The 19,533-nt window shown below is 32.7% G+C and overlaps 1 protein-coding gene across 1 annotated transcript; it reads right to left on the bottom strand.

Moving 5' to 3' along the window:
- Positions 1-205: 205 nt before the first annotated feature.
- LOC140971956 (uncharacterized) lies at positions 206-15,565 on the bottom strand. The gene is made up of 6 exons (XM_073434442.1): positions 15,348-15,565; positions 10,874-12,456; positions 9,199-9,334; positions 8,392-8,586; positions 535-577; positions 206-241 (listed from the first exon to the last, which is right to left on the bottom strand). The coding sequence occupies exons 1-6, from the start codon at positions 15,563-15,565 to the stop codon at positions 206-208; spliced, it is 2,211 nt and encodes a 736-aa protein (XP_073290543.1).
- Between the last annotated feature and the right edge of the window lie 3,968 nt (positions 15,566-19,533).

The following is a 19,533-nucleotide window of genomic DNA, read 5'->3' as shown; positions in this document are numbered from 1 at the left end:
GATGCATGTTCCAGTGGAGACCAACAGCTCTACACCAGTTGAGGAGTTCACACTAACTGAAGCAACTGCGGAACCTTTAACTGCTTCAGCTGAAATTGAGTCAGTGATGGCACAAACTGTTCAATGATGTATCTGCAATATTTTCATCAGTTGAAAAGAAGAAAAAATAACAGTTACAACTCCTAAGCTAATCACTTCCCAGGAACTACTCAGCAACATGATTGACTTTGTGCACACCAATCTGTCAAAGATTATTGATATTGTGCAAAATCAACTAGCTGAATTTTTCGCTCAAGTCAGTTTAGCATTCCTCTACTTTTCAAGAGTGGCGGGTGTTGACAAAAAGGGAGAAAAACCGAAGAAGACAGCATCAGAGACAATCAAGAAGCGCAGTGAACCAGACAAACCAACTAACAAATGACCATCTAACAAGAAAGCAAAAAAATGATCCAGTGTCCTGCATCAGTTATATAGTCTGAGGAGCGTCTATATATAAATTTTAATTTTGGAATGTTTGTACGAATTTGTACTTACCTCTTCAAACTCAATGAAAAGCTCTTTCTTATTCTGTACGAATCTGTACATTATTTAATCTATAATCAGTTTCAGTAAATCAGTTAAATCAAGAATATCAAAAAACTCAACATAACAGTTCAAAAATCTAAGTTTTTGCAAACACCGAAAAGAAAGAAATTGTTGGAATTTATGAGTTTCAGAGTTTGACAAACAAATCTGTAAAAGAACTGAATAACTAAACTGAACTGACACAACTGAGAGTTCGTAATTGATCTCGAAACCAAAAAAGATTTATCGGACTTAAACAGATTAAGAACTGAAGTAAATAGTCTAAAGTTCTTATAAGTATAAATAAGTTGTAAAACTGATGATTCGAAGTTCGTTGAACTGATTGAAGATCAGAACTGAAGAATTCGCAAAAATGAGCTGAAATAACCTAACTGAACTGAAGTGTTTAAACTAAGAAGACATCAGTTAGAACTGATGGAGTCCAGCTGAATTGATCAGTCGACAAGTTTAACTCCTAATCAGTTAGCCACGTCATCACCTGTAATTTGAATCTCAGCAGACAAACTGACAGTTCGTAGCAAAGCAGAACATATGAAACAGAACAGCCTGATACATCGTACCTCTATCAGAAAAAGTCATCTACATGGATTAAAAGACGATTCAACGGATATTAATCATTAAATGAATTCAATGTGACCAATGGAATCAAAGACTATTTATAACTGATGAGTTCAGTTGAAGAAAGGTTAACGAACCATCCACGACCAACTATCAGTCAGTTGCAATTCAATTGCAATTTCATTTAGTTTACAAATAGCAAAACTTAGCTCTTACTTCATTGATTTATCCGTAGCATTCATGCTACTTATTAGAGCTATTCAATTATCAAACTGATAAATAGAAAGATAAGCTAAGAGTTCTAGTTTGGCATTGTATAAGTCCAACTGAAGTGGGTTATTATAAATCTTTGTAATCAATCAAAGTTTTTTAGTGAATTCCTATTCTTGATATAGAAAAGGTGACGTAGAAGCAGTTGAAGACTACGAACATCCATAAAATTCTTTGTGTTTATCTTTCAATTCATTCTGTTATCAATACCTTATGCAAATATATTCAATGTATCTTTCAGTTTATTTCCACACTACTACTATTAGTTAACTGATCGATATTGACACACAACATTTATAAATCAGTTCTTTAAAGAACTGATTTATACCCGAAAAAGATTTCAAAAGCCGAAGTGTTTATTCAACCTCCCTTTAAACACATCACCTTCATTAACCTATCATAAATATAAGCATGAATAGATTCCTACAAAATAAGGAAAGTAGTCTTTCATTAGAAAACAAATTCTTCCAAATAATAAAGATCAAATTTAGAGTTTAAGAAACTCAATGTTCTAGAAATAAAAAATTCTTAAGCGAAATCTTATAAAAAACGAAAAGAATTTAGGAGATAAACTCGCAAGACAAATTTCCTTTCAAGTATGTAAAACATGTGAAAGGTTTTGAAGAAACTGGTTTTGAGATGAAGCCCACATTGATGGATAATGGATAGAGAGGATATTAAGCGAATATAACAGTTTATAGTTGATTAAAACGTGGATAAGGGGAAGTTGGCAGGGTAAAGTGGGAGAGAAGTTTTTTTAGGGCAGTGGGAGAGAAGTTTTTCTCCACATTGGCAATTGTAGTACATGTGAAGATTATGAATAAATCCAACAAATGAATGTCATAAGAGTAACAATTTGAAGCCAAAACAAACTGGATAGAAGTTTTTTGGTGTGACTGTCCTACCAAAACAATTTCTCTAGAATGCTCATCTTTTATAATATACTAGTTATTGTGGCATACGTGATGCGTGTGTAATATAATGCATGAACATTACATATTGGATGTGTGTAATACATTTTTATTTTTAAAATTGTGTTTAAAAGCACAAAGAAAGAAATGAACATAGTAAGAAAGTAAACGAACCACCATCAAGTTATCATTAAACGTCCACTACTTTTTAACTTTAAAATCCTTCTATTTTTTTCATACTTAATTTCGAATTTCATCATTTAAAGTAACTTAACATTTTCATAAATTAAAATAGTTTAACATTTAAAATCTCAAATGCATAAAAATCTCTAAATCGTCAATTAACAAAATTCAACTCCAACCTTTAACGTGTTCATATTAACTTCAAAATAAGGCATAAAAATCTCTAATAAAATCATTAAAACATCTTTAAAAATTTGACTATCAAACTAATGCGGAAAATAAAGTCCCTCGGGAGTCTACTGCCAGACTCGATCCACTCAAGCATCAGCGCCTCCCTCAATATCATCATCACCTGTAATCATTCAAATCTAGTGAGTATAATCACTCAACATGCTCAAACTTAACATAGCAAGTACATACATATACAATCACATGCGTAAAAAATACCTATATTAAAAATAGTTTCTTTCATGCAAACATGAAACCTTTAAAATATACACATTTTGAAATCGTGCGTAGATATGAACATTTTCCATTTAAAATCATCATTTTTAGGTGAAGTCTGGTCCTCAAAAATGACAACATTCATTTGATTGATCAATCTATAAACCATAGTACTAAGCCGCCGGGTTCAACGTCTATTTCTTCGACGATTCCACCGACTATCATAAAAATAACTTCACCGTTCACTTTTTCAACAGATCTATTATTATTGAGATTTCCGCCCCCGTTTTCGACGGTTCACTCCTTTTTCATTGCAAGTTCACCGTTCTTGTTTTCAACGGATCTCTTACTACTTTTTCGTCACAATCAATTCACATTCCTCAAAAATATTTTTCCTTTACTTTATCAATTCATAAAACATTCATAACTTTCCATATTCTTTAAAAATCCCCAAAAATATGCTTTATATCATTCATATACGTCGAGATTGCTAAAAAATAGCATATACGTGCAAAATACATTAAAACTTCTAAAAATAGCATATATCATGCGTATACTTTAAAAATTCTAAAAATAATATTTAACATGATTTGGAAATGTTTTAGGAAGTTGCTAACCGCCATCGACTTTGCTCGAATCGATCGCTCACGATTCAACGCTATACATAACCGGACGACTTTAAACTTTGACTCAAGGAGATGACTCGATTTCAAAACTTTAAAAACACCCCAAAAATATCCAATAGTGTTGTCACTTTGATTGTTGCACTCCCAAGAGCAGGTTGTCCACAAGTAGTATAATTCGGTGAGTCCGATATCGTATCCACAGGGAAGCTAAGGTAATTACAAGTCCACTACAATGTCTTTTTGTTTTGTTTTTGTTTTTGTTTCTTTTTAATTTTAATTGTTTGAATCTTTAATGGGTAAATTTTAATTGTTCAAAATTTAATTTAAGTAGTTGAGATTAAAGGATCCACTCTTGGTATTTTAATAAAGTTAACATTAACGAACAATATTGAAATCTACTTAATAAAATGGTTCCAATATATTAAATAATCATATTTATATTATGTTATAAATTATTATCTTATAAGTATATAATATATACCAAAACTTATAAATGTGGTCAAGTATTTATTGTGCTATATATATTTGTAAACACTAAATCAAGGTTCCCACTTTAAATGGTTGGTAAAACCAAACAAACATTTAAATGGTACCAATAAATTAATACTATGATATATTCATATATAATAAATCAAGGAATCCAAGTTAAATGGTTGGTAAAACCAAACTAACATTTAAATGGTTCCAAGAATTTAATATTATAATATATTTATATATAATAAATCAAGGCATCCACTTTAAATGGTTGGTAATACCAAACTAACATTTAAATGGTTCCAAGAATTTAGTGTAACATATAGCAACAATAAATCAAAACTCCCACTTATAAGTAGGGTATAAAAATGCTTAAAGAAATAAATATAACATAAACAATAAATAATGATTAAATAATATAAAACATAGATTCTTACCTTTTAATAACCTTATTATCATGCCAAGAGTTTCACCTTATCATCTCAACTTTAGGAAGTTAGCTATTCATTATTCAAAGTGTAAAACTTTGAATATGAAATTAACATGCTAATTGTATTTAAATGAAGAAATAAAGGAAAAATATAGAGAGAAATATTATGAACTCAAAGGTTTGTTCATAGAATGAGGGATATCTCAATACATTACAATGCACCCCTATTTATAGCCAAATTTGGGGAGACAACCACAAATAAAATATTATTTTTTTACACATAAGTCTTCATTGGTGTTCCAAGATATTATATTATATTACACATCACTTTTGAAAATCTTCTTCTCCGAATTTGCTTCTTCACATAAAAAGAAACATGTGGATAATTGAGTTGTCTAGTTGTGGTATTTTTTTCAAACCATTTGACCAAGTAATTTGAGAGATATGGTCAAAATACTAGAGCATGGTAAAACTGCCACTCCTTTGGTAACTTTATTTGTTGCTTAATTTGATCCCAATTGTGAGAGGATTTTTATCTCATGCTTGTCAACAATATTGTAGATATTATAATCAACTTTCTACAGGTCCAAGAATCATCTTAATCCCATTTGCAACGCCAAGTTTATTCTTGTTTTATCGAACCTGTAAAAAATAGTAAAAACTTGTAATTACACAACAACTTATATTTTATACAATTTATTATAAAACATATAATATTTAAACATTTAATAAAACAAAAACTATATATTTATATTATAAAACATTTAATTAATGTACAATTTTTATGTTTATCACACCTCCCAACCAGCTTATTGCTAGTCCCTAGCAATTTAAGCGTTAATAGCAATACAAAACATATTGATTAATTTAAATAGAAATGTAATCAAAACTATCTAAGTGTTTAAATTAAATTTGAAAACTGTCAAAGTTATATCAAGATCATCATAATTATAATTTATGAAATAATTTGAGATGATCAATTCAAAGCTTATTTCAGGTAGTTAAATGTACACGGCCTTCAGAAATTCCTAGTAAGAGTCTCAACTCCATATCCTCACAGGTTAATAAATGTTTCAATTTATGGCAACGATTTCTCTCATGGAGTTGGAATACAGATAAATGCTCAGAAAAATGGTTTACAGAATGCAGACAGACAAACGAGCCAAACTAATCAAAAGATAGAAAATCCATTGATTCAAAATCTAGTTGTTCTTATTATATATTTTTTCTGATCCTTTTTTTTTTTTTCATAACATCATGGAATCAGACTAAGTTTATGCTTCTTGACCACATATTTATTTAATTTGTACAATAAATTTCTCTCTTTCTTTTTTTTTTTTTTTTATGAGAGATATATGGGTCGTAGCATATAACTTAAAAATTACATAGATCTTCAATATCTTTCTTTTTGTATTTTTCTCTTTTTTTTTCAGGAAATATCATTTTTTTTTCAAAATAAGAACTCAAGATCTAAACAATAGATAGTCTCTCTCATGATCAATAAAGGCTCGAAAGCTGTTTTCTCAGTCCTCTCCACTCACTCACAAAATATGTGTGAGTTTAAAATTTTAGGCACTCTTATAAGGTATATCTTGGGCCATATACTTTAATACCTGATTTTATCACAATGGTTAATCACTCAAAAAGATTTCATAAATCATATTTTTATATTGATCAGAATATTAAAATTGACTTTTTTTTTCAAATAAAAATTTAAACATTCTTAAATAGATTAATGCATGTTCTAATTTAAATCTTTCAAACATGTAATGTATGACATTTTTGCAAAAATTACTAAGATACAAACAATAAACATGATTTTATTTTAAAATAATATATATATATTTATTTATTTTTTTATATTTTTTTTAAAATTTTTTTTATAAGTTTGTTCTCCCCCCAATCAGAATATGACATTGTCCCTAATGTCAAAATAACTATTAATAAAGAGTACATAATGAAAGAGATATCACCTGGAATTTTATTGAAGATAACAAACTGAAACAAACGCAAACCAATCCACGACTTTTGAATCAATGATCCAACTTCCTTTTCTTATTGCTTGATTGCGACCAATTGATCTTTGTTATCATCGGATCAGGCTTATGAACAAAAGCTTCCAAATCATCAATTAATTGGTCGGCAGTCGAAGCACAGATGAGCATCCGTCGTGAATTTTCTGAAATGAAATTCTGTTCCACAGCTTTATCAAGAAATGTCAACAAACTGTCATAATAATTATTGATATTCAACAAGCCCACAGGTTTATTATGGATATTAAGTTGTGCCCAAGAAACAGTGTGAAAAATTTCTTCTAATGTACCAAAACCACCTGGTAGTGCGATAAAAGCATCAGAATTTTCAATCATTTTTGTGATTCTTTCATACATAGAAGAAACTTTTAATTCCTCACCAATCGTAACACCTGTAATATTTCCTTCAGCTAAAGCTGTAGGAATAATACCCAAAACCTGACTACCTCCAAGATGAGCAGATGTTGAAACAGATCCCATTAACCCAATATTACCTCCCCCATATACCAAGTGAATTTTTCTCTCAGCCAATATCTTTCCAAGATTATTCGCTGCTTCTACAAACACTTCATTTTTTCCAGGACTCGACCCACAAAATACACAAATATTTTTCAATGATTGTGCAGAGGTTCCAGCCATGTTTTTTTACTTTCTTTTTTTTTTTTCTGCGAAAATAGAGAGAAAGATGAGAGATTTTATAGGGGTAATATGTTATCAGGACAAAACTATGGGTCACAGTTGTAAACAGAATAAACAGTAAAAACAATAATGACACACATGCATGTAAACAGTAGTGTGATTGTGGCTCACAATTTTCCTCTGGTTTTACGTCCAGAAACGGCTTCAACGCCTTCTATGAGTCGAGGATATGCTTCCCATCCAATTTTCTTATAAATTGGCAAACAGGGTCTTTTTTAGTCGGATTCCCAAGACTATGACGCTCATCTTGGAATTGTTTCCATAAACGGAGAAGTTCAATATGCACATGTCCACTAGAATGCGTCTCAAGAGTCAATAAGATGTTATCTAAAGACTCCTTACTCAGCCCATTCTTAATGAAACCAATTTTATCTTCTCTGTTATTGGAAACACATCCCAAAGATCTGCATCGTTTGTCACAAGTCCATCTTGCACACTTATGACAAACCCCTAAACTTTTGGCCCTTCGTTTTTTCGCATAAGTGCTTTTTCCTAATCCAGGCAAATACCGAATGAGCAATGATTGTGGAACTTCTCCTCCTAATCGGACCTTAGCTTCTATTACAAGACGAATATCTTCTGGAATTCCTTTTTGCATTAGCAATCTCAATCTTTCACACCTTCCTGCATAAATTTTTCTTAGAACATTTTCAGAAACAGAGGGAAAATATTTACAAATTTTTGAGAGAATTTCATCCATTTTGAAAAGAAAAGAAATTGTTTTTTTTTATTTTTGTATCAGCAATTATGGGAAACTGATTAAACCGACTATGAGAGTCACGGAGTACCGTTATCCGCCATTTAACCGGGAAAATAAAAAGATTAAGGAAACCTGAAATAAAAACAAACAAAATTAAATGCAACACAAAAAAAATCAAGGATCGGAAAGGGAAATAAACTCTTCTTGAAAAATTTCATTTTCTAAAAATGGTTTAAGCCTTTGTCCATTTACTTTAAAAACATCACCATTTTTAGGATTTTCAATATCCACAGCTCCATAAGTATACACATGCTTTACAACATATGGGCCTGTCCATCTTGATCGTAATTTTCCTGGGAATATGTGAAGTCGAGAATTATAAAGCAAAACTTTTTTACCAATCTCAAAAGATTTTCTAAGAATTGTTTTATCATGAAATGATTTGATTTTTGCTTTATAAATCCTTGAATTCTCATACGCGTCATTTCTGAGTTCATCAAGTTCATTAAGTTGCAATTTACGCAATTTGTTGGCATCATCCATGCTTGAATTTAAAGTTTTGATCGCCCAATAAGCTTTATGTTCCAATTCCACAGGCAAATGACAATGTTTTCCGTAAACCAACCTATAGGGAGACATATTCAATGATGTTTTAAAAGCTGTTCGATATGCCCAAAGTGCATCATTAAGTCGCAGAGACCAATCTTTTCTATTTGAGTTAACAGTTTTTTCCAAAATTTGCTTTATCTCCCTATTAGCTAATTCAACTTGTCCATTTGTTTGAGGATGATAAGGAGTAGTTACTTTGTGAGTAATACCATATTTTTTCATTAATGAAGCAAATGGTTTATTAACAAAGTGAGTTCCCCCATCACTTATCATGGCTCGAGGAATTCCAAATCTACTAAAAATATTTTCTTTTAAAAATTTGATGACGATTTTATGATCATTTGTTCGACATGGAATTGCCTCTATCCATTTGGAAACATAATCAACTGCAACTAAAATATACAAGTATCCAAACGACGGTGGAAAAGGTCCCATAAAATCTATTCCCCAACAATCAAAGATTTCAATTTCAATAATAGGATTCAAAGGCATCATGTTTCTTTTTGAAATCGCACCCAATTTTTGACAATTTTCACAGATCTTGCAGATTTCGTGGGTGTCTTTAAACAAAGTGGGCCAATAAAATCCACACTGCAAGATTTTTGCAGCTGTTTTCTTTGAAGAAAAATGTCCTCCGCATGCTTCTGAATGACAAAATTTAATGACACTACTTACCTCATTGTCGGGTATGCAACGTCGAAAAATTTGATCCGGACAATACTTGAACAGATACGGATCATCCCAATAAAAGTTTTTTACCTCATTCAAAAATTTTCTTTTATCTTGAGAACTCCATTGCGGTGGCATTTTTCCTGTCACAAGAAAATTTACTATGTTAGCAAACCAAGGTGTAGTAGTAACTGAAAATAGATGTTCATCAGGAAAATTATCGTTAATTGGTGTCATTTCACAAGATGATCCTGTTACTAGTCTCGATAAATGATCGGCTACGACATTCTCGGTTCCTTTTTTATCTTTGATCACAATGTCAAATTCTTGGAGCAACAAAATCCATCGTATCAGTCGTGGCTTTGCATCCTGTTTGGTCAACAAATATCTAATAGCAGAATGATCAGTAAACACGATAGTTGTTGATCCAATCAAATAAGAACGAAATTTATCTAATGCAAATATTACAGCAAGTAGTTCTTTTTCAGTTGTGGAGTAATTCATTTGAGCATTGTTTAAAGTTCTACTTGCATAATATATCACATAAGGCTTACCGTTTCTTCTTTGACCCAATACTGCACCGACTGCATAATCACTCGCATCGCACATGATTTCAAATGGTAAAGACCAATCAGGAGGTTGCATGATAGGAGCTGATGTTAAATGTCGAATGATTTTATCAAAAGCATTTTGACATTCTTGAGTCCACTCAAATGCACTGTCTTTTGTTAAGAGGTTACAAATGGGTTTAGAGATTAAACTAAAGTCCTTTATAAACCTCCTATAAAATCCAGCATGTCCCAAAAATGAGCGAATTTCTTTAATGGTTTTTGGAGGGGGTAAATTGGCAATGACATCAACTTTTGCTTTATCAACTTCAATTCCATGAGATGACACAACATGTCCCAAAACAATTCCAGAAGTAATCATGTAATGACATTTTTCCCAATTTAAAATAAGACCTTTTTCCTCGCATCTTTTTAAAACTTTTTCCAAATTTTCAAGACAATTATCAAATGTATTCCCAAAGACAGTTAAATCATCCATGAAAATTTCCAAACAATTTTCAACCATGTCGCAAAAAATGCTTAGCATACATCTTTGAAATGTTGCTGGGGCATTGCATAATCCAAATGGCATCCTTCTAAATGCAAATGTTCCAAAAGGACATGTGAATGTAGTTTTATCTTGATCTTCGAGTGCAATGGGAATTTGATAATAACCTGAATATCCATCAAGAAAACAGTAGTATGGATGACCTGCTACTCTTTCTAAAATTTGATCCAAAAATGGTAATGGAAAATGATCTTTTCTAGTGGCGTCATTTAATTTTCTATAATCAATACACATCCGCCAACTAGATGGGACTCGACTTGTTAACAATTCACCTTTTTCATTTTTTATCACTGTGATGCCAGATTTTTTCGGAACTACTTGTGTTGGGCTTACCCACTTACTATCAGAAATAGGGTAGATAATCCCAACATCAAGTAGTTTGAGAACTTCAGTTTTCACAACATCTTTCATGTGTGGATTTAATCTCCTTTGTGGTTGTTGAGATGTTTTTGCATTTTCTTCTAAGTGAATTTTGTGAGTGCAAATTAGTGGATTAATGCCCTTGAGATCTTTTAGTGTCCAACCAATTGCATTTTTATGTCTTTTAAGCATATCAACTAATTTACCTTCTTCATCACTTGCTAGTTTGGAAGAAATTACCACCGGATATGTTTCATCTTCTCCAAGAAATGCATACTTCAATTCTTCTGGCAAGGGTTTTAACTCCAATATGGGTGGTTCGTCTTTGTTCTCATATTTTGCATCAAATTCTTTCTCTGATCCTGGTAACGAGTGATACCTGATAAAATCATCAAGATCAATTTCAATATTTTCTTTAACAGTTTCAATTGAACAAATATCTAATTGATCACGAGTACTCCCTTCTTGAATGTTTTCTTCCACAAGAGTTTCAATAAGATTTTCATCTTCACTTTCATCTCCTTTGTCATGTGGTTGCTTACAAAGATTAAACACATTAAGCTCCAAGGTCATGTTACCAAATGACAACTTCATTATTCCATTCCTGCAATTTATAAGAGCATTAGAAGTTGCTAAAAATGGACGACCTAAAATTACAGGAATTGCATTACAAGCTTCGATAGGTTGTGTATCTAAAACTATGAAATCGACAGGATATACAAAGTTATCAACTTGGACCAACACGTCTTCTACCATACCTCTTGGCACTTTAACAGATCTATCAGCAAGTAAAAGTGTTACCGAAGTAGGTTTTAACTCGCCTAGATTGAGTTCTTGATAAACTGAATATGGAAGTAAATTCACACTAGCTCCAAGGTCAAGCAAGGCTTTTTTAATCTTTCGTTCTCCAATAATACAAGAAATAGTAGGACAACCAGGGTCTTTGTATTTCAAAGCATTATTATTTTGAATGATTGCACTTACTTGTTCGGCTAAAAATGCTTTCTTTTTCACATTCAATTTTCTTTTCACAGTGCACAAGTCTTTCAAAAATTTGGCATATGATGGTACCTGTTTTATTGCATCTAATAAAGGAATATTAACTTTTACTTGTTTAAAAATATCATATATATCAGAATTCAAATTTGATTTTTTTGTATTTTTCAATGCATGAGGGAATGGTGGTGACACTGTCTGTTGAACCTCCTCTTCGCAAGTTATGGGTTCCACTTCCTTACCCTTTGGAGTTGATTTATCATCATCTTCACAAGGTTCAAGAATGGATTTTTCCACAACCTTACCACTTCGAAGGGTAATAACAGATTTTACCTGATCCATCGGTTGAGTTCCAGAAGTTCCAGTTTGTGAATGATGATCCTTGGGATTAGGCAGAGGTTGTGAAGGAAATTTACCTTTTTCATGAACATTAAGTGCAGATGCAAATTTAGCAAGAGTATCTTTCAAATCTGTCATGGTTTGAGCAGTTTGAGTATTGATAGACTCTTGCTTTGCAATGAAAGAATTCAATATATCTTCCAAATTCCTTTTAGGTGGAGGAACATAAGGTGCATAATTTTGAAAATTTTGTTGATTTTGGAAATGTGGTTGTGAAAATTGTGCAGCATTATCATTCCTCCAACTAAAATTTGGATGATTTCGCCAACCTGGATTGTAACTTTGAGAAAATGGTTCAAAATTTGGCCTTTTGAGATTGTTTAAAACATTGGCTTGTTCATGGAGACATTCTTTAAAAGAAGGCAAAGTGGGACAATCTTTTGTAGAATGATCACTTGTATCACAGATGTGACATGCAATTTCTTGAACAGATTTTAATTGACCATTCTTTTTCAATTCAAGTGCCTCAACTTTTCTTGCCAAAGAGGTAAATCTAGCTTGAAGATCATGTTCATCTTTGAGAGTGTACATACCTCCACCAGATGTAGGAGATTGAATCTTGTTTGATGGTTCGATTGTACCTATAGTGTCCCAATTTTGAGCATTTTCAGCTAATGAATCGAGATACTCAATTGCCTCATTTGGATCTTTATCTTCAAATGTTCCATTACACATAAATTCAACCATTTGCCTATCTTTAGGTGTTAAGCCTTCATAAAATTGAGAAACAACTCTCCAAATTTCAAAACCATGATGTGGACAAAGATTAAGCAATTCTTTATATCTATCCCAACACTGATAAAAAGTTTCTCCTTGTTTTTGAGTGAAAGTGATGATTTGCCTTTTGAAAGAATTTGTTCTATGAGATGGAAAAAACTTTTTCAAAAATTGTTGTTGCAATTCATCCCAAGTTCGAATGGATCCCGATCTAAGATTTTGTAGCCAAGTTTTAGCTTTATCTTTTAAAGAAAAAGGAAAAAGCTTAAGTCGAATGGTGTTCATGCTACAATTTAGATCATTATATGTGTTGCACACTTCTTCAAACTCTCGTAAATGCATGTATGGATTTTCAGAATCTAAGCCATGAAAGTTGGGTAAAAGTTGGATAATACCAGGCTTAAAATTGAAATGAGATGCATCAGGGGGAAAAACTAGACATGAAGGTGCACTAGTACGTGTAGGATTCATGTGATCTCTAAGTGTTCTTCGTCTATCATGATCATGTTGAGATTGAATTTCATCTTCATTTTCTTGGATGGGTTCTTCCGCCATGTTTTGTGAAAATAAAGGGTTATTTCGAATGAGTCGACCACTAAGTGTACGTGACCAAATAATGCTCATGCAAATGCAAATGCAAAAGAATAAAAACACACAAAAGCAATAAAAATTCAAATAAAGAAAAATAAACTATAAACAAAATTAAATAGACTTGAAATTAAATTATACTTCCCCGGCAACGGCGCCAAAAACTTGTTGTCACTTTGATTGTTGCACTCCCAAGAGCAGGTTGTCCACAAGTAGTATAATTCGGTGAGTCCGATATCGTATCCACAGGGAAGCTAAGGTAATTACAAGTCCACTACAATGTCTTTTTGTTTTGTTTTTGTTTTTGTTTCTTTTTAATTTTAATTGTTTGAATCTTTAATGGGTAAATTTTAATTGTTCAAATTTTAATTTAAGTAGTTGAGATTAAAGGATCCACTCTTGGTATTTTAATAAAGTTAACATTAACGAACAATATTGAAATCCACTTAATAAAATGGTTCCAATATATTAAATAATCATATTTATATTATGTTATAAATTATTATCTTATAAGTATATAATATATACCAAAACTTATAAATGTGGTCAAGTATTTATTGTGCTATATATATTTGTAAACACTAAATCAAGGTTCCCACTTTAAATGGTTGGTAAAACCAAACAAACATTTAAATGGTACCAATAAATTAATACTATGATATATTCATATATAATAAATCAAGGAATCCAAGTTAAATGGTTGGTAAAACCAAACTAACATTTAAATGGTTCCAAGAATTTAATATTATAATATATTTATATATAATAAATCAAGGCATCCACTTTAAATGGTTGGTAATACCAAACTAACATTTAAATGGTTCCAAGAATTTAGTGTAACATATAGCAACAATAAATCAAAACTCCCACTTATAAGTAGGGTATAAAAATGCTTAAAGAAATAAATATAACATAAACAATAAATAATGATTAAATAATATAAAACATAGATTCTTACCTTTTAATAACCTTATTATCATGCCAAGAGTTTCACCTTATCATCTCAACTTTAGGAAGTTAGCTATTCATTATTCAAAGTGTAAAACTTTGAATATGAAATTAACATGCTAATTGTATTTAAATGAAGAAATAAAGGAAAAATATAGAGAGAAATATTATGAACTCAAAGGTTTGTTCATAGAATGAGGGATATCTCAATACATTACAATGCACCCCTATTTATAGCCAAATTTGGGGAGACAACCACAAATAAAATATTATTTTTTTACACATAAGTCTTCATTGGTGTTCCAAGATATTATATTATATTACACATCACTTTTGAAAATCTTCTTCTCCGAATTTGCTTCTTCACATAAAAAGAAACATGTGGATAATTGAGTTGTCTAGTTGTGGTATTTTTTTCAAACCATTTGACCAAGTAATTTGAGAGATATGGTCAAAATACTAGAGCATGGTAAAACTGCCACTCCTTTGGTAACTTTATTTGTTGCTTAATTTGATCCCAATTGTGAGAGGATTTTTATCTCATGCTTGTCAACAATATTGTAGATATTATAATTAACTTTCTACAGGTCCAAGAATCATCTTAATCCCATTTGCAACGCCAAGTTTATTCTTGTTTTATCAAACCTGTAAAAAATAGTAAAAACTTGTAATTACACAACAACTTATATTTTATACAATTTATTATAAAACATATAATATTTAAACATTTAATAAAACAAAAACTATATATTTATATTATAAAACATTTAATTAATGTACAATTTTTACGTTTATCAAATAGCTTGCTGGAAATTCAATCTTAGGACCAACGTTTCAAAAACGACCCGATTCACTTACCAGATGACTCTTTTATTACCGTTTTCACGTTTTTGGTAAAACAAATTACCAAACTACCCTTCCGACTCAAACCAACCCAAGACCAGACCTTTTTTAACATCCTAAGACATAATTTAAGCTGGTGAAAGTCCCCAGACCCAAGCCAAAACCGAAAACATGGATTTAAAATTTAACCTTGGCTCAATTCGCCCTTTTGACACATTCGAGCAATTTACAACCCCGAACGAACCACAGGTTGAAACGACCTCAAACCAGGCCTTAGACCCCTTCCTTAGACACTTAATAAGACCATAATGAGGCCTTTTCCAACATATACCCGACGCATCATGCCCTAGACCCCTCGCAACATCAGCCCTCCGCGCGCATCTCTTGAGCAGCAGCTGTCCTCTCATGTCCAACAGCTGTCATAGCCCCTTTGTTCGACTCTTGGCTCTCAGAAGAACCACACCAGGACCCTAATGCACGTCACAAGCCCCTGGCACGGCCCTTGAACCGACCCCTTAGCCCTAGGAAACCCCACGCACCAAAACAGCACCACATGTGCATGTTTGTGGTGTTTCGTCTACAGCGCTCGACCGACCCAAACAAGCTCTGACCGAACCATCGCTAGACCATCCTAGGAGCCTTATCCTTCCCTCAAGACCACGGCTAGAGTCCCATGCAGCCCCCATGACCATAGGAACACCAAAGCTGCACCCTTCCCCTTCACAGCCTGCACGCGTTTTGCGTGCAGGGCTGGACAGCCCCCTTGCGGCTTTCCGTTGGTGACTTTTATCCCTTCAAACCTCCTTTTAAACGTCTAGACCAGACCTTGAATACCTTGGTTTGCATCCCTCCTTCAACAATCCAATAAACATCTAACAATCTTTTATGAAAACATGAGATGCACATGTAGAAAGTTGAAAACCATCACCCTTGTAAACTTTACACACAAAATCATAATATATGCAATAATATGGATTGAATGGTGCATGTAAAAGGTTTGAAAACATGCCTTGATTGTTTACGCTTACGGAATACGAGCGACATCGCGACGAGAGATGAACGGGAAACGAATTTCCTTCTTCCCTTGCTTCCTCTAAGTTTCGGCCACTTCCACAATTCTAGTGTGTGTGAGTGTGTGTTGATGGTGAGGGAGGCATGGGATTTTTGGGAGTGGTAGGGTATGATTCTATTTAATTAGTTATTAGTTGGCTTAAGGTTACTTAATGGAGCCTAATTATTTATTTAAATCTTTGCTAATCTAGGCCCAATTAAAGAATTAATTAAATACTTAATTAATCTTGCTAAAAAGTCTCATCAATATTTAAAATATTTGGTGCTACTCGTTTCTAGTATCGTACGCGCGAAACTACTCCTTTTCTTCACAAAAGTTCATTGCCGATTAAATTCGTCCCTTACTATAAATAGGTTGCCGCTTTCCTGATTTGGATTTACTAAATATAGAGTTTTTATTTATAACTTTCTAAAAGTAGAAACCTTATCAAAGTTGTCCCCGTTCTCTCTTTTTTGCCGTGTATCGCATATTCAATTACAGAAAGTTCACATTCATAACATTCGACTAAATAATCATTAAACAATGCCAATACTTAAACATGCTTCTAAATCACTCATTTAAATAAATTCAAATAAATTTTCATGCATGCATGTGGTTAGTGTGTTCGGGTTTTTATACAGACTGAACTAAATAAAGACATATATTTTATAAAATATATGTAGATGGATAATTTTGAATGCTACAATGAGAATCCTTATTCGTGTTTCAAACATTTTTCTCAACAAAATGGTTTTCTCGGACAAATTACGCTTAACAGTTAACGGGAAAATGAGTCTATATGACCATATCCAATTATTCATGTCCATCATAATGCAAAGATTTTGGTTGTTAAAAAGTTCATGCATAGTTAGAAATCGATTGATCAAATTCCTTGTCTTGCACGTCTTCAAAAATATTTTTCATAGCATTACAACAGTACATTCAGACAGAGTCGGTCATTGCGGTGCAATTCTATTAGCTAAATTTTACAATACATAATAACATATTTAAGCATCATTTAACAATTATATAACCAACAAACAACTAATAATTGGATACTTGTGGCATGTACTTTGTTGGAAACTTAATTTCGGATGTTTGACAAACCGATTATTTATTGGAACTAACTGATCAAATATTCGATCTATACAGCTTGCCTAACTAAAGAGTATCGCGCACATTATCTAAGGCAACCGAACCCAGCTGAACTGAACTTTCGAAGAAAACCAACTGATCAGTTGAACTTAATTGAATTCTCGAAGACAGCTGACTGATCAGTTGGAAACCGATCAATTGATATATTCAGCCGTATGCTTCCTTCAACTGAACATGTCTCGGGAAAGAACGATCAATCGACAAAGAGACATAGAAGATTGCAACGCCGCACCTAAATCAATACAGCTTAGAACAACGCATTTCGGCGAAAGCAGTTAAGACGCCGCATCACAATAAATGAAGGAAACAATATCCAAGGAATAATCAAGTAAAAAATCAACGGATACAAAGATTCAAATTCATCTCAAGTTACCGTTGGAAAGAAAGCATATAAATAAGTGAACAAAGCAGCTGAGAAGTAGAGAACAATTAACGCATTATTGAAGCTTGCTGTTACGCTGCTAAAATCACAATTCACAGCTCACGTATATAAGATATATCAGTAGCATCTAAAGCTACACTTTGAGCGTATTAGCACTTTGTAATTCAATCAAGAATATATCAGTTGTGCTAAAATCAGTCACGAACTGATAAAAGCTATTGTATGCTAAGAGTTTCAGTTTTGGCAGTGTTAAGTCCAAACTGAAGTGAGTCAGTACAAGTCTTGTATTCGATCAAAGTTTTTTAGTGAAAATCCTATCTTTGAGATATAAGGGGTGACGTAGGAGTGATTGAAATCTCCGAACATCCAGAAACAATCCTTGCGTACTTTATTTCAATTTTTTATTCTATCTTTCAGTCAGTTATTTTCCGCAACTACTCTTAGTTTAACTGATTGTCATTGACCAACAAGATTCCGAGAATCAGTTTGTCACCAAACTGAATTCTAAATTCTAAAAGATTCATTTTAATTGAGAGTGTTTATTCAACCCCCCCTTCTAAACACTCTTGATACGTTAATCGATCCTATCAAGTGGTATCAGAGCGGTTGAATCTTGTTCTTGAATACTTTTAATCTATAAACTTGCTAGCATGACTTCATTCAATAAAATCTCTATGTTCTCCAGAGAAGAATTTGATGATTGGAAAATCAGAATGCAGGCTCATTTAGCTGCACAAGATGATGACATGTGGTATGTTATAACTGATGGACCCATGAAGATTCTGAAAACTAATACAGCAGTTGCCATAACAGAAGGGGCACCACAAAGAATAGAAAATCCCAGAGAAGAATGGACAACTGAAGATAAAAGAAAGGCCAATCTTGATAATATGGCTAAAGACATTCTGTACAAGACGCTGCACAAAATAACTTTCAGCAAAATAAAGATGTGTAAGACAACCAAAGAAATTTGGGAAAAGCTGATCCATCTTTGTGAAGGAAATGATCAAACAAAGGAAAATAAACTTTCAGTTGCAGTTCAGAAGTTTGATAATATCAAAATGAAAGCAGGAGAATCAATGCACGAGTATGATGAAAGAGTAAGCAGTATCATCAATGAGTTAAATGCACTTGGAAAAGTGTATAGAAACAAAGAGGTTGCACTGAAAGAAATGAGAGGTCTTCCCAAAGAATGGGATGTCAAAACTATGGCAATGAGAGAATCCAAAGACCTGAACCAGATTGAACTTCATGATTTATTTGCTGATCTTAAAGCTTATGAGTTCGAACTACAAACCAAAGAAGGAGAACCATCCACACCAGCAGCCACAACTGCTCTAGCTGCTGTCAGAACAAAACCAACTAGTTCAATTGAGAAATCTGCTGATCAGTTAAGCAATGATGCTATGTCACTATTCATCAAAAAGTTTGGAAGATTCATGAGAAATAATCAAGGAAACTTTCAGAAGTCATACCAAAGAAACAACTCCAAAGATGAAACAAATGCTTGTTACAATTGTGGCAAATCAGGTCACTTCATTGCTGACTGTCCTAAACCCAAGAAGGACAGTCAAGGCTCAACTGATAGAAGAAAGAAATCTTATGAGAACAAAAAAAAACCCAAGGATGATAAGAAGTCCTTCAGAAAGAAACATGAGGTACTCTTAGCCGAAGAAAGCAAATCTAAATGGGCAGAAACTGACAGTGAGGAGTCAGAACCAGAAAGCTCATGCAGCTCTAGTGATGATGAGGAAGACAAGTGCCTGATGGCTAATGATGCAGAAGAA

Source organism: Primulina huaijiensis, chromosome 1 (genome assembly GCF_012295235.1).
Source record: "Primulina huaijiensis isolate GDHJ02 chromosome 1, ASM1229523v2, whole genome shotgun sequence".
Taxonomy (NCBI): Eukaryota; Viridiplantae; Streptophyta; class Magnoliopsida; order Lamiales; family Gesneriaceae; genus Primulina; species Primulina huaijiensis.
The sequence above is the reverse complement of the archived record's forward strand: the minus strand, read 5'-3'. Positions and strand labels throughout refer to the sequence as shown.

Excerpts from the sequence above, each read along its gene's own strand:
- LOC140971956 (XM_073434442.1), bottom strand. The coding sequence starts at position 15,565 with ATGAGAGGACAGCTGCTGCTCAAGAGATGCGCGCGGAGGGCTGATGTT. Across the intron at positions 12,457-15,347 it reads AAAGGGCGAATTGAGCCAAG|TGATCATTCTACAAAAGATT; the intron begins GTTAAATTTTAA and ends CTGTGATACAAG. Across the intron at positions 9,335-10,873 it reads ACTAGCAAGTGATGAAGAAG|GAAAAATGCCACCGCAATGG; the intron begins GTAAATTAGTTG and ends TTCTTGTGACAG.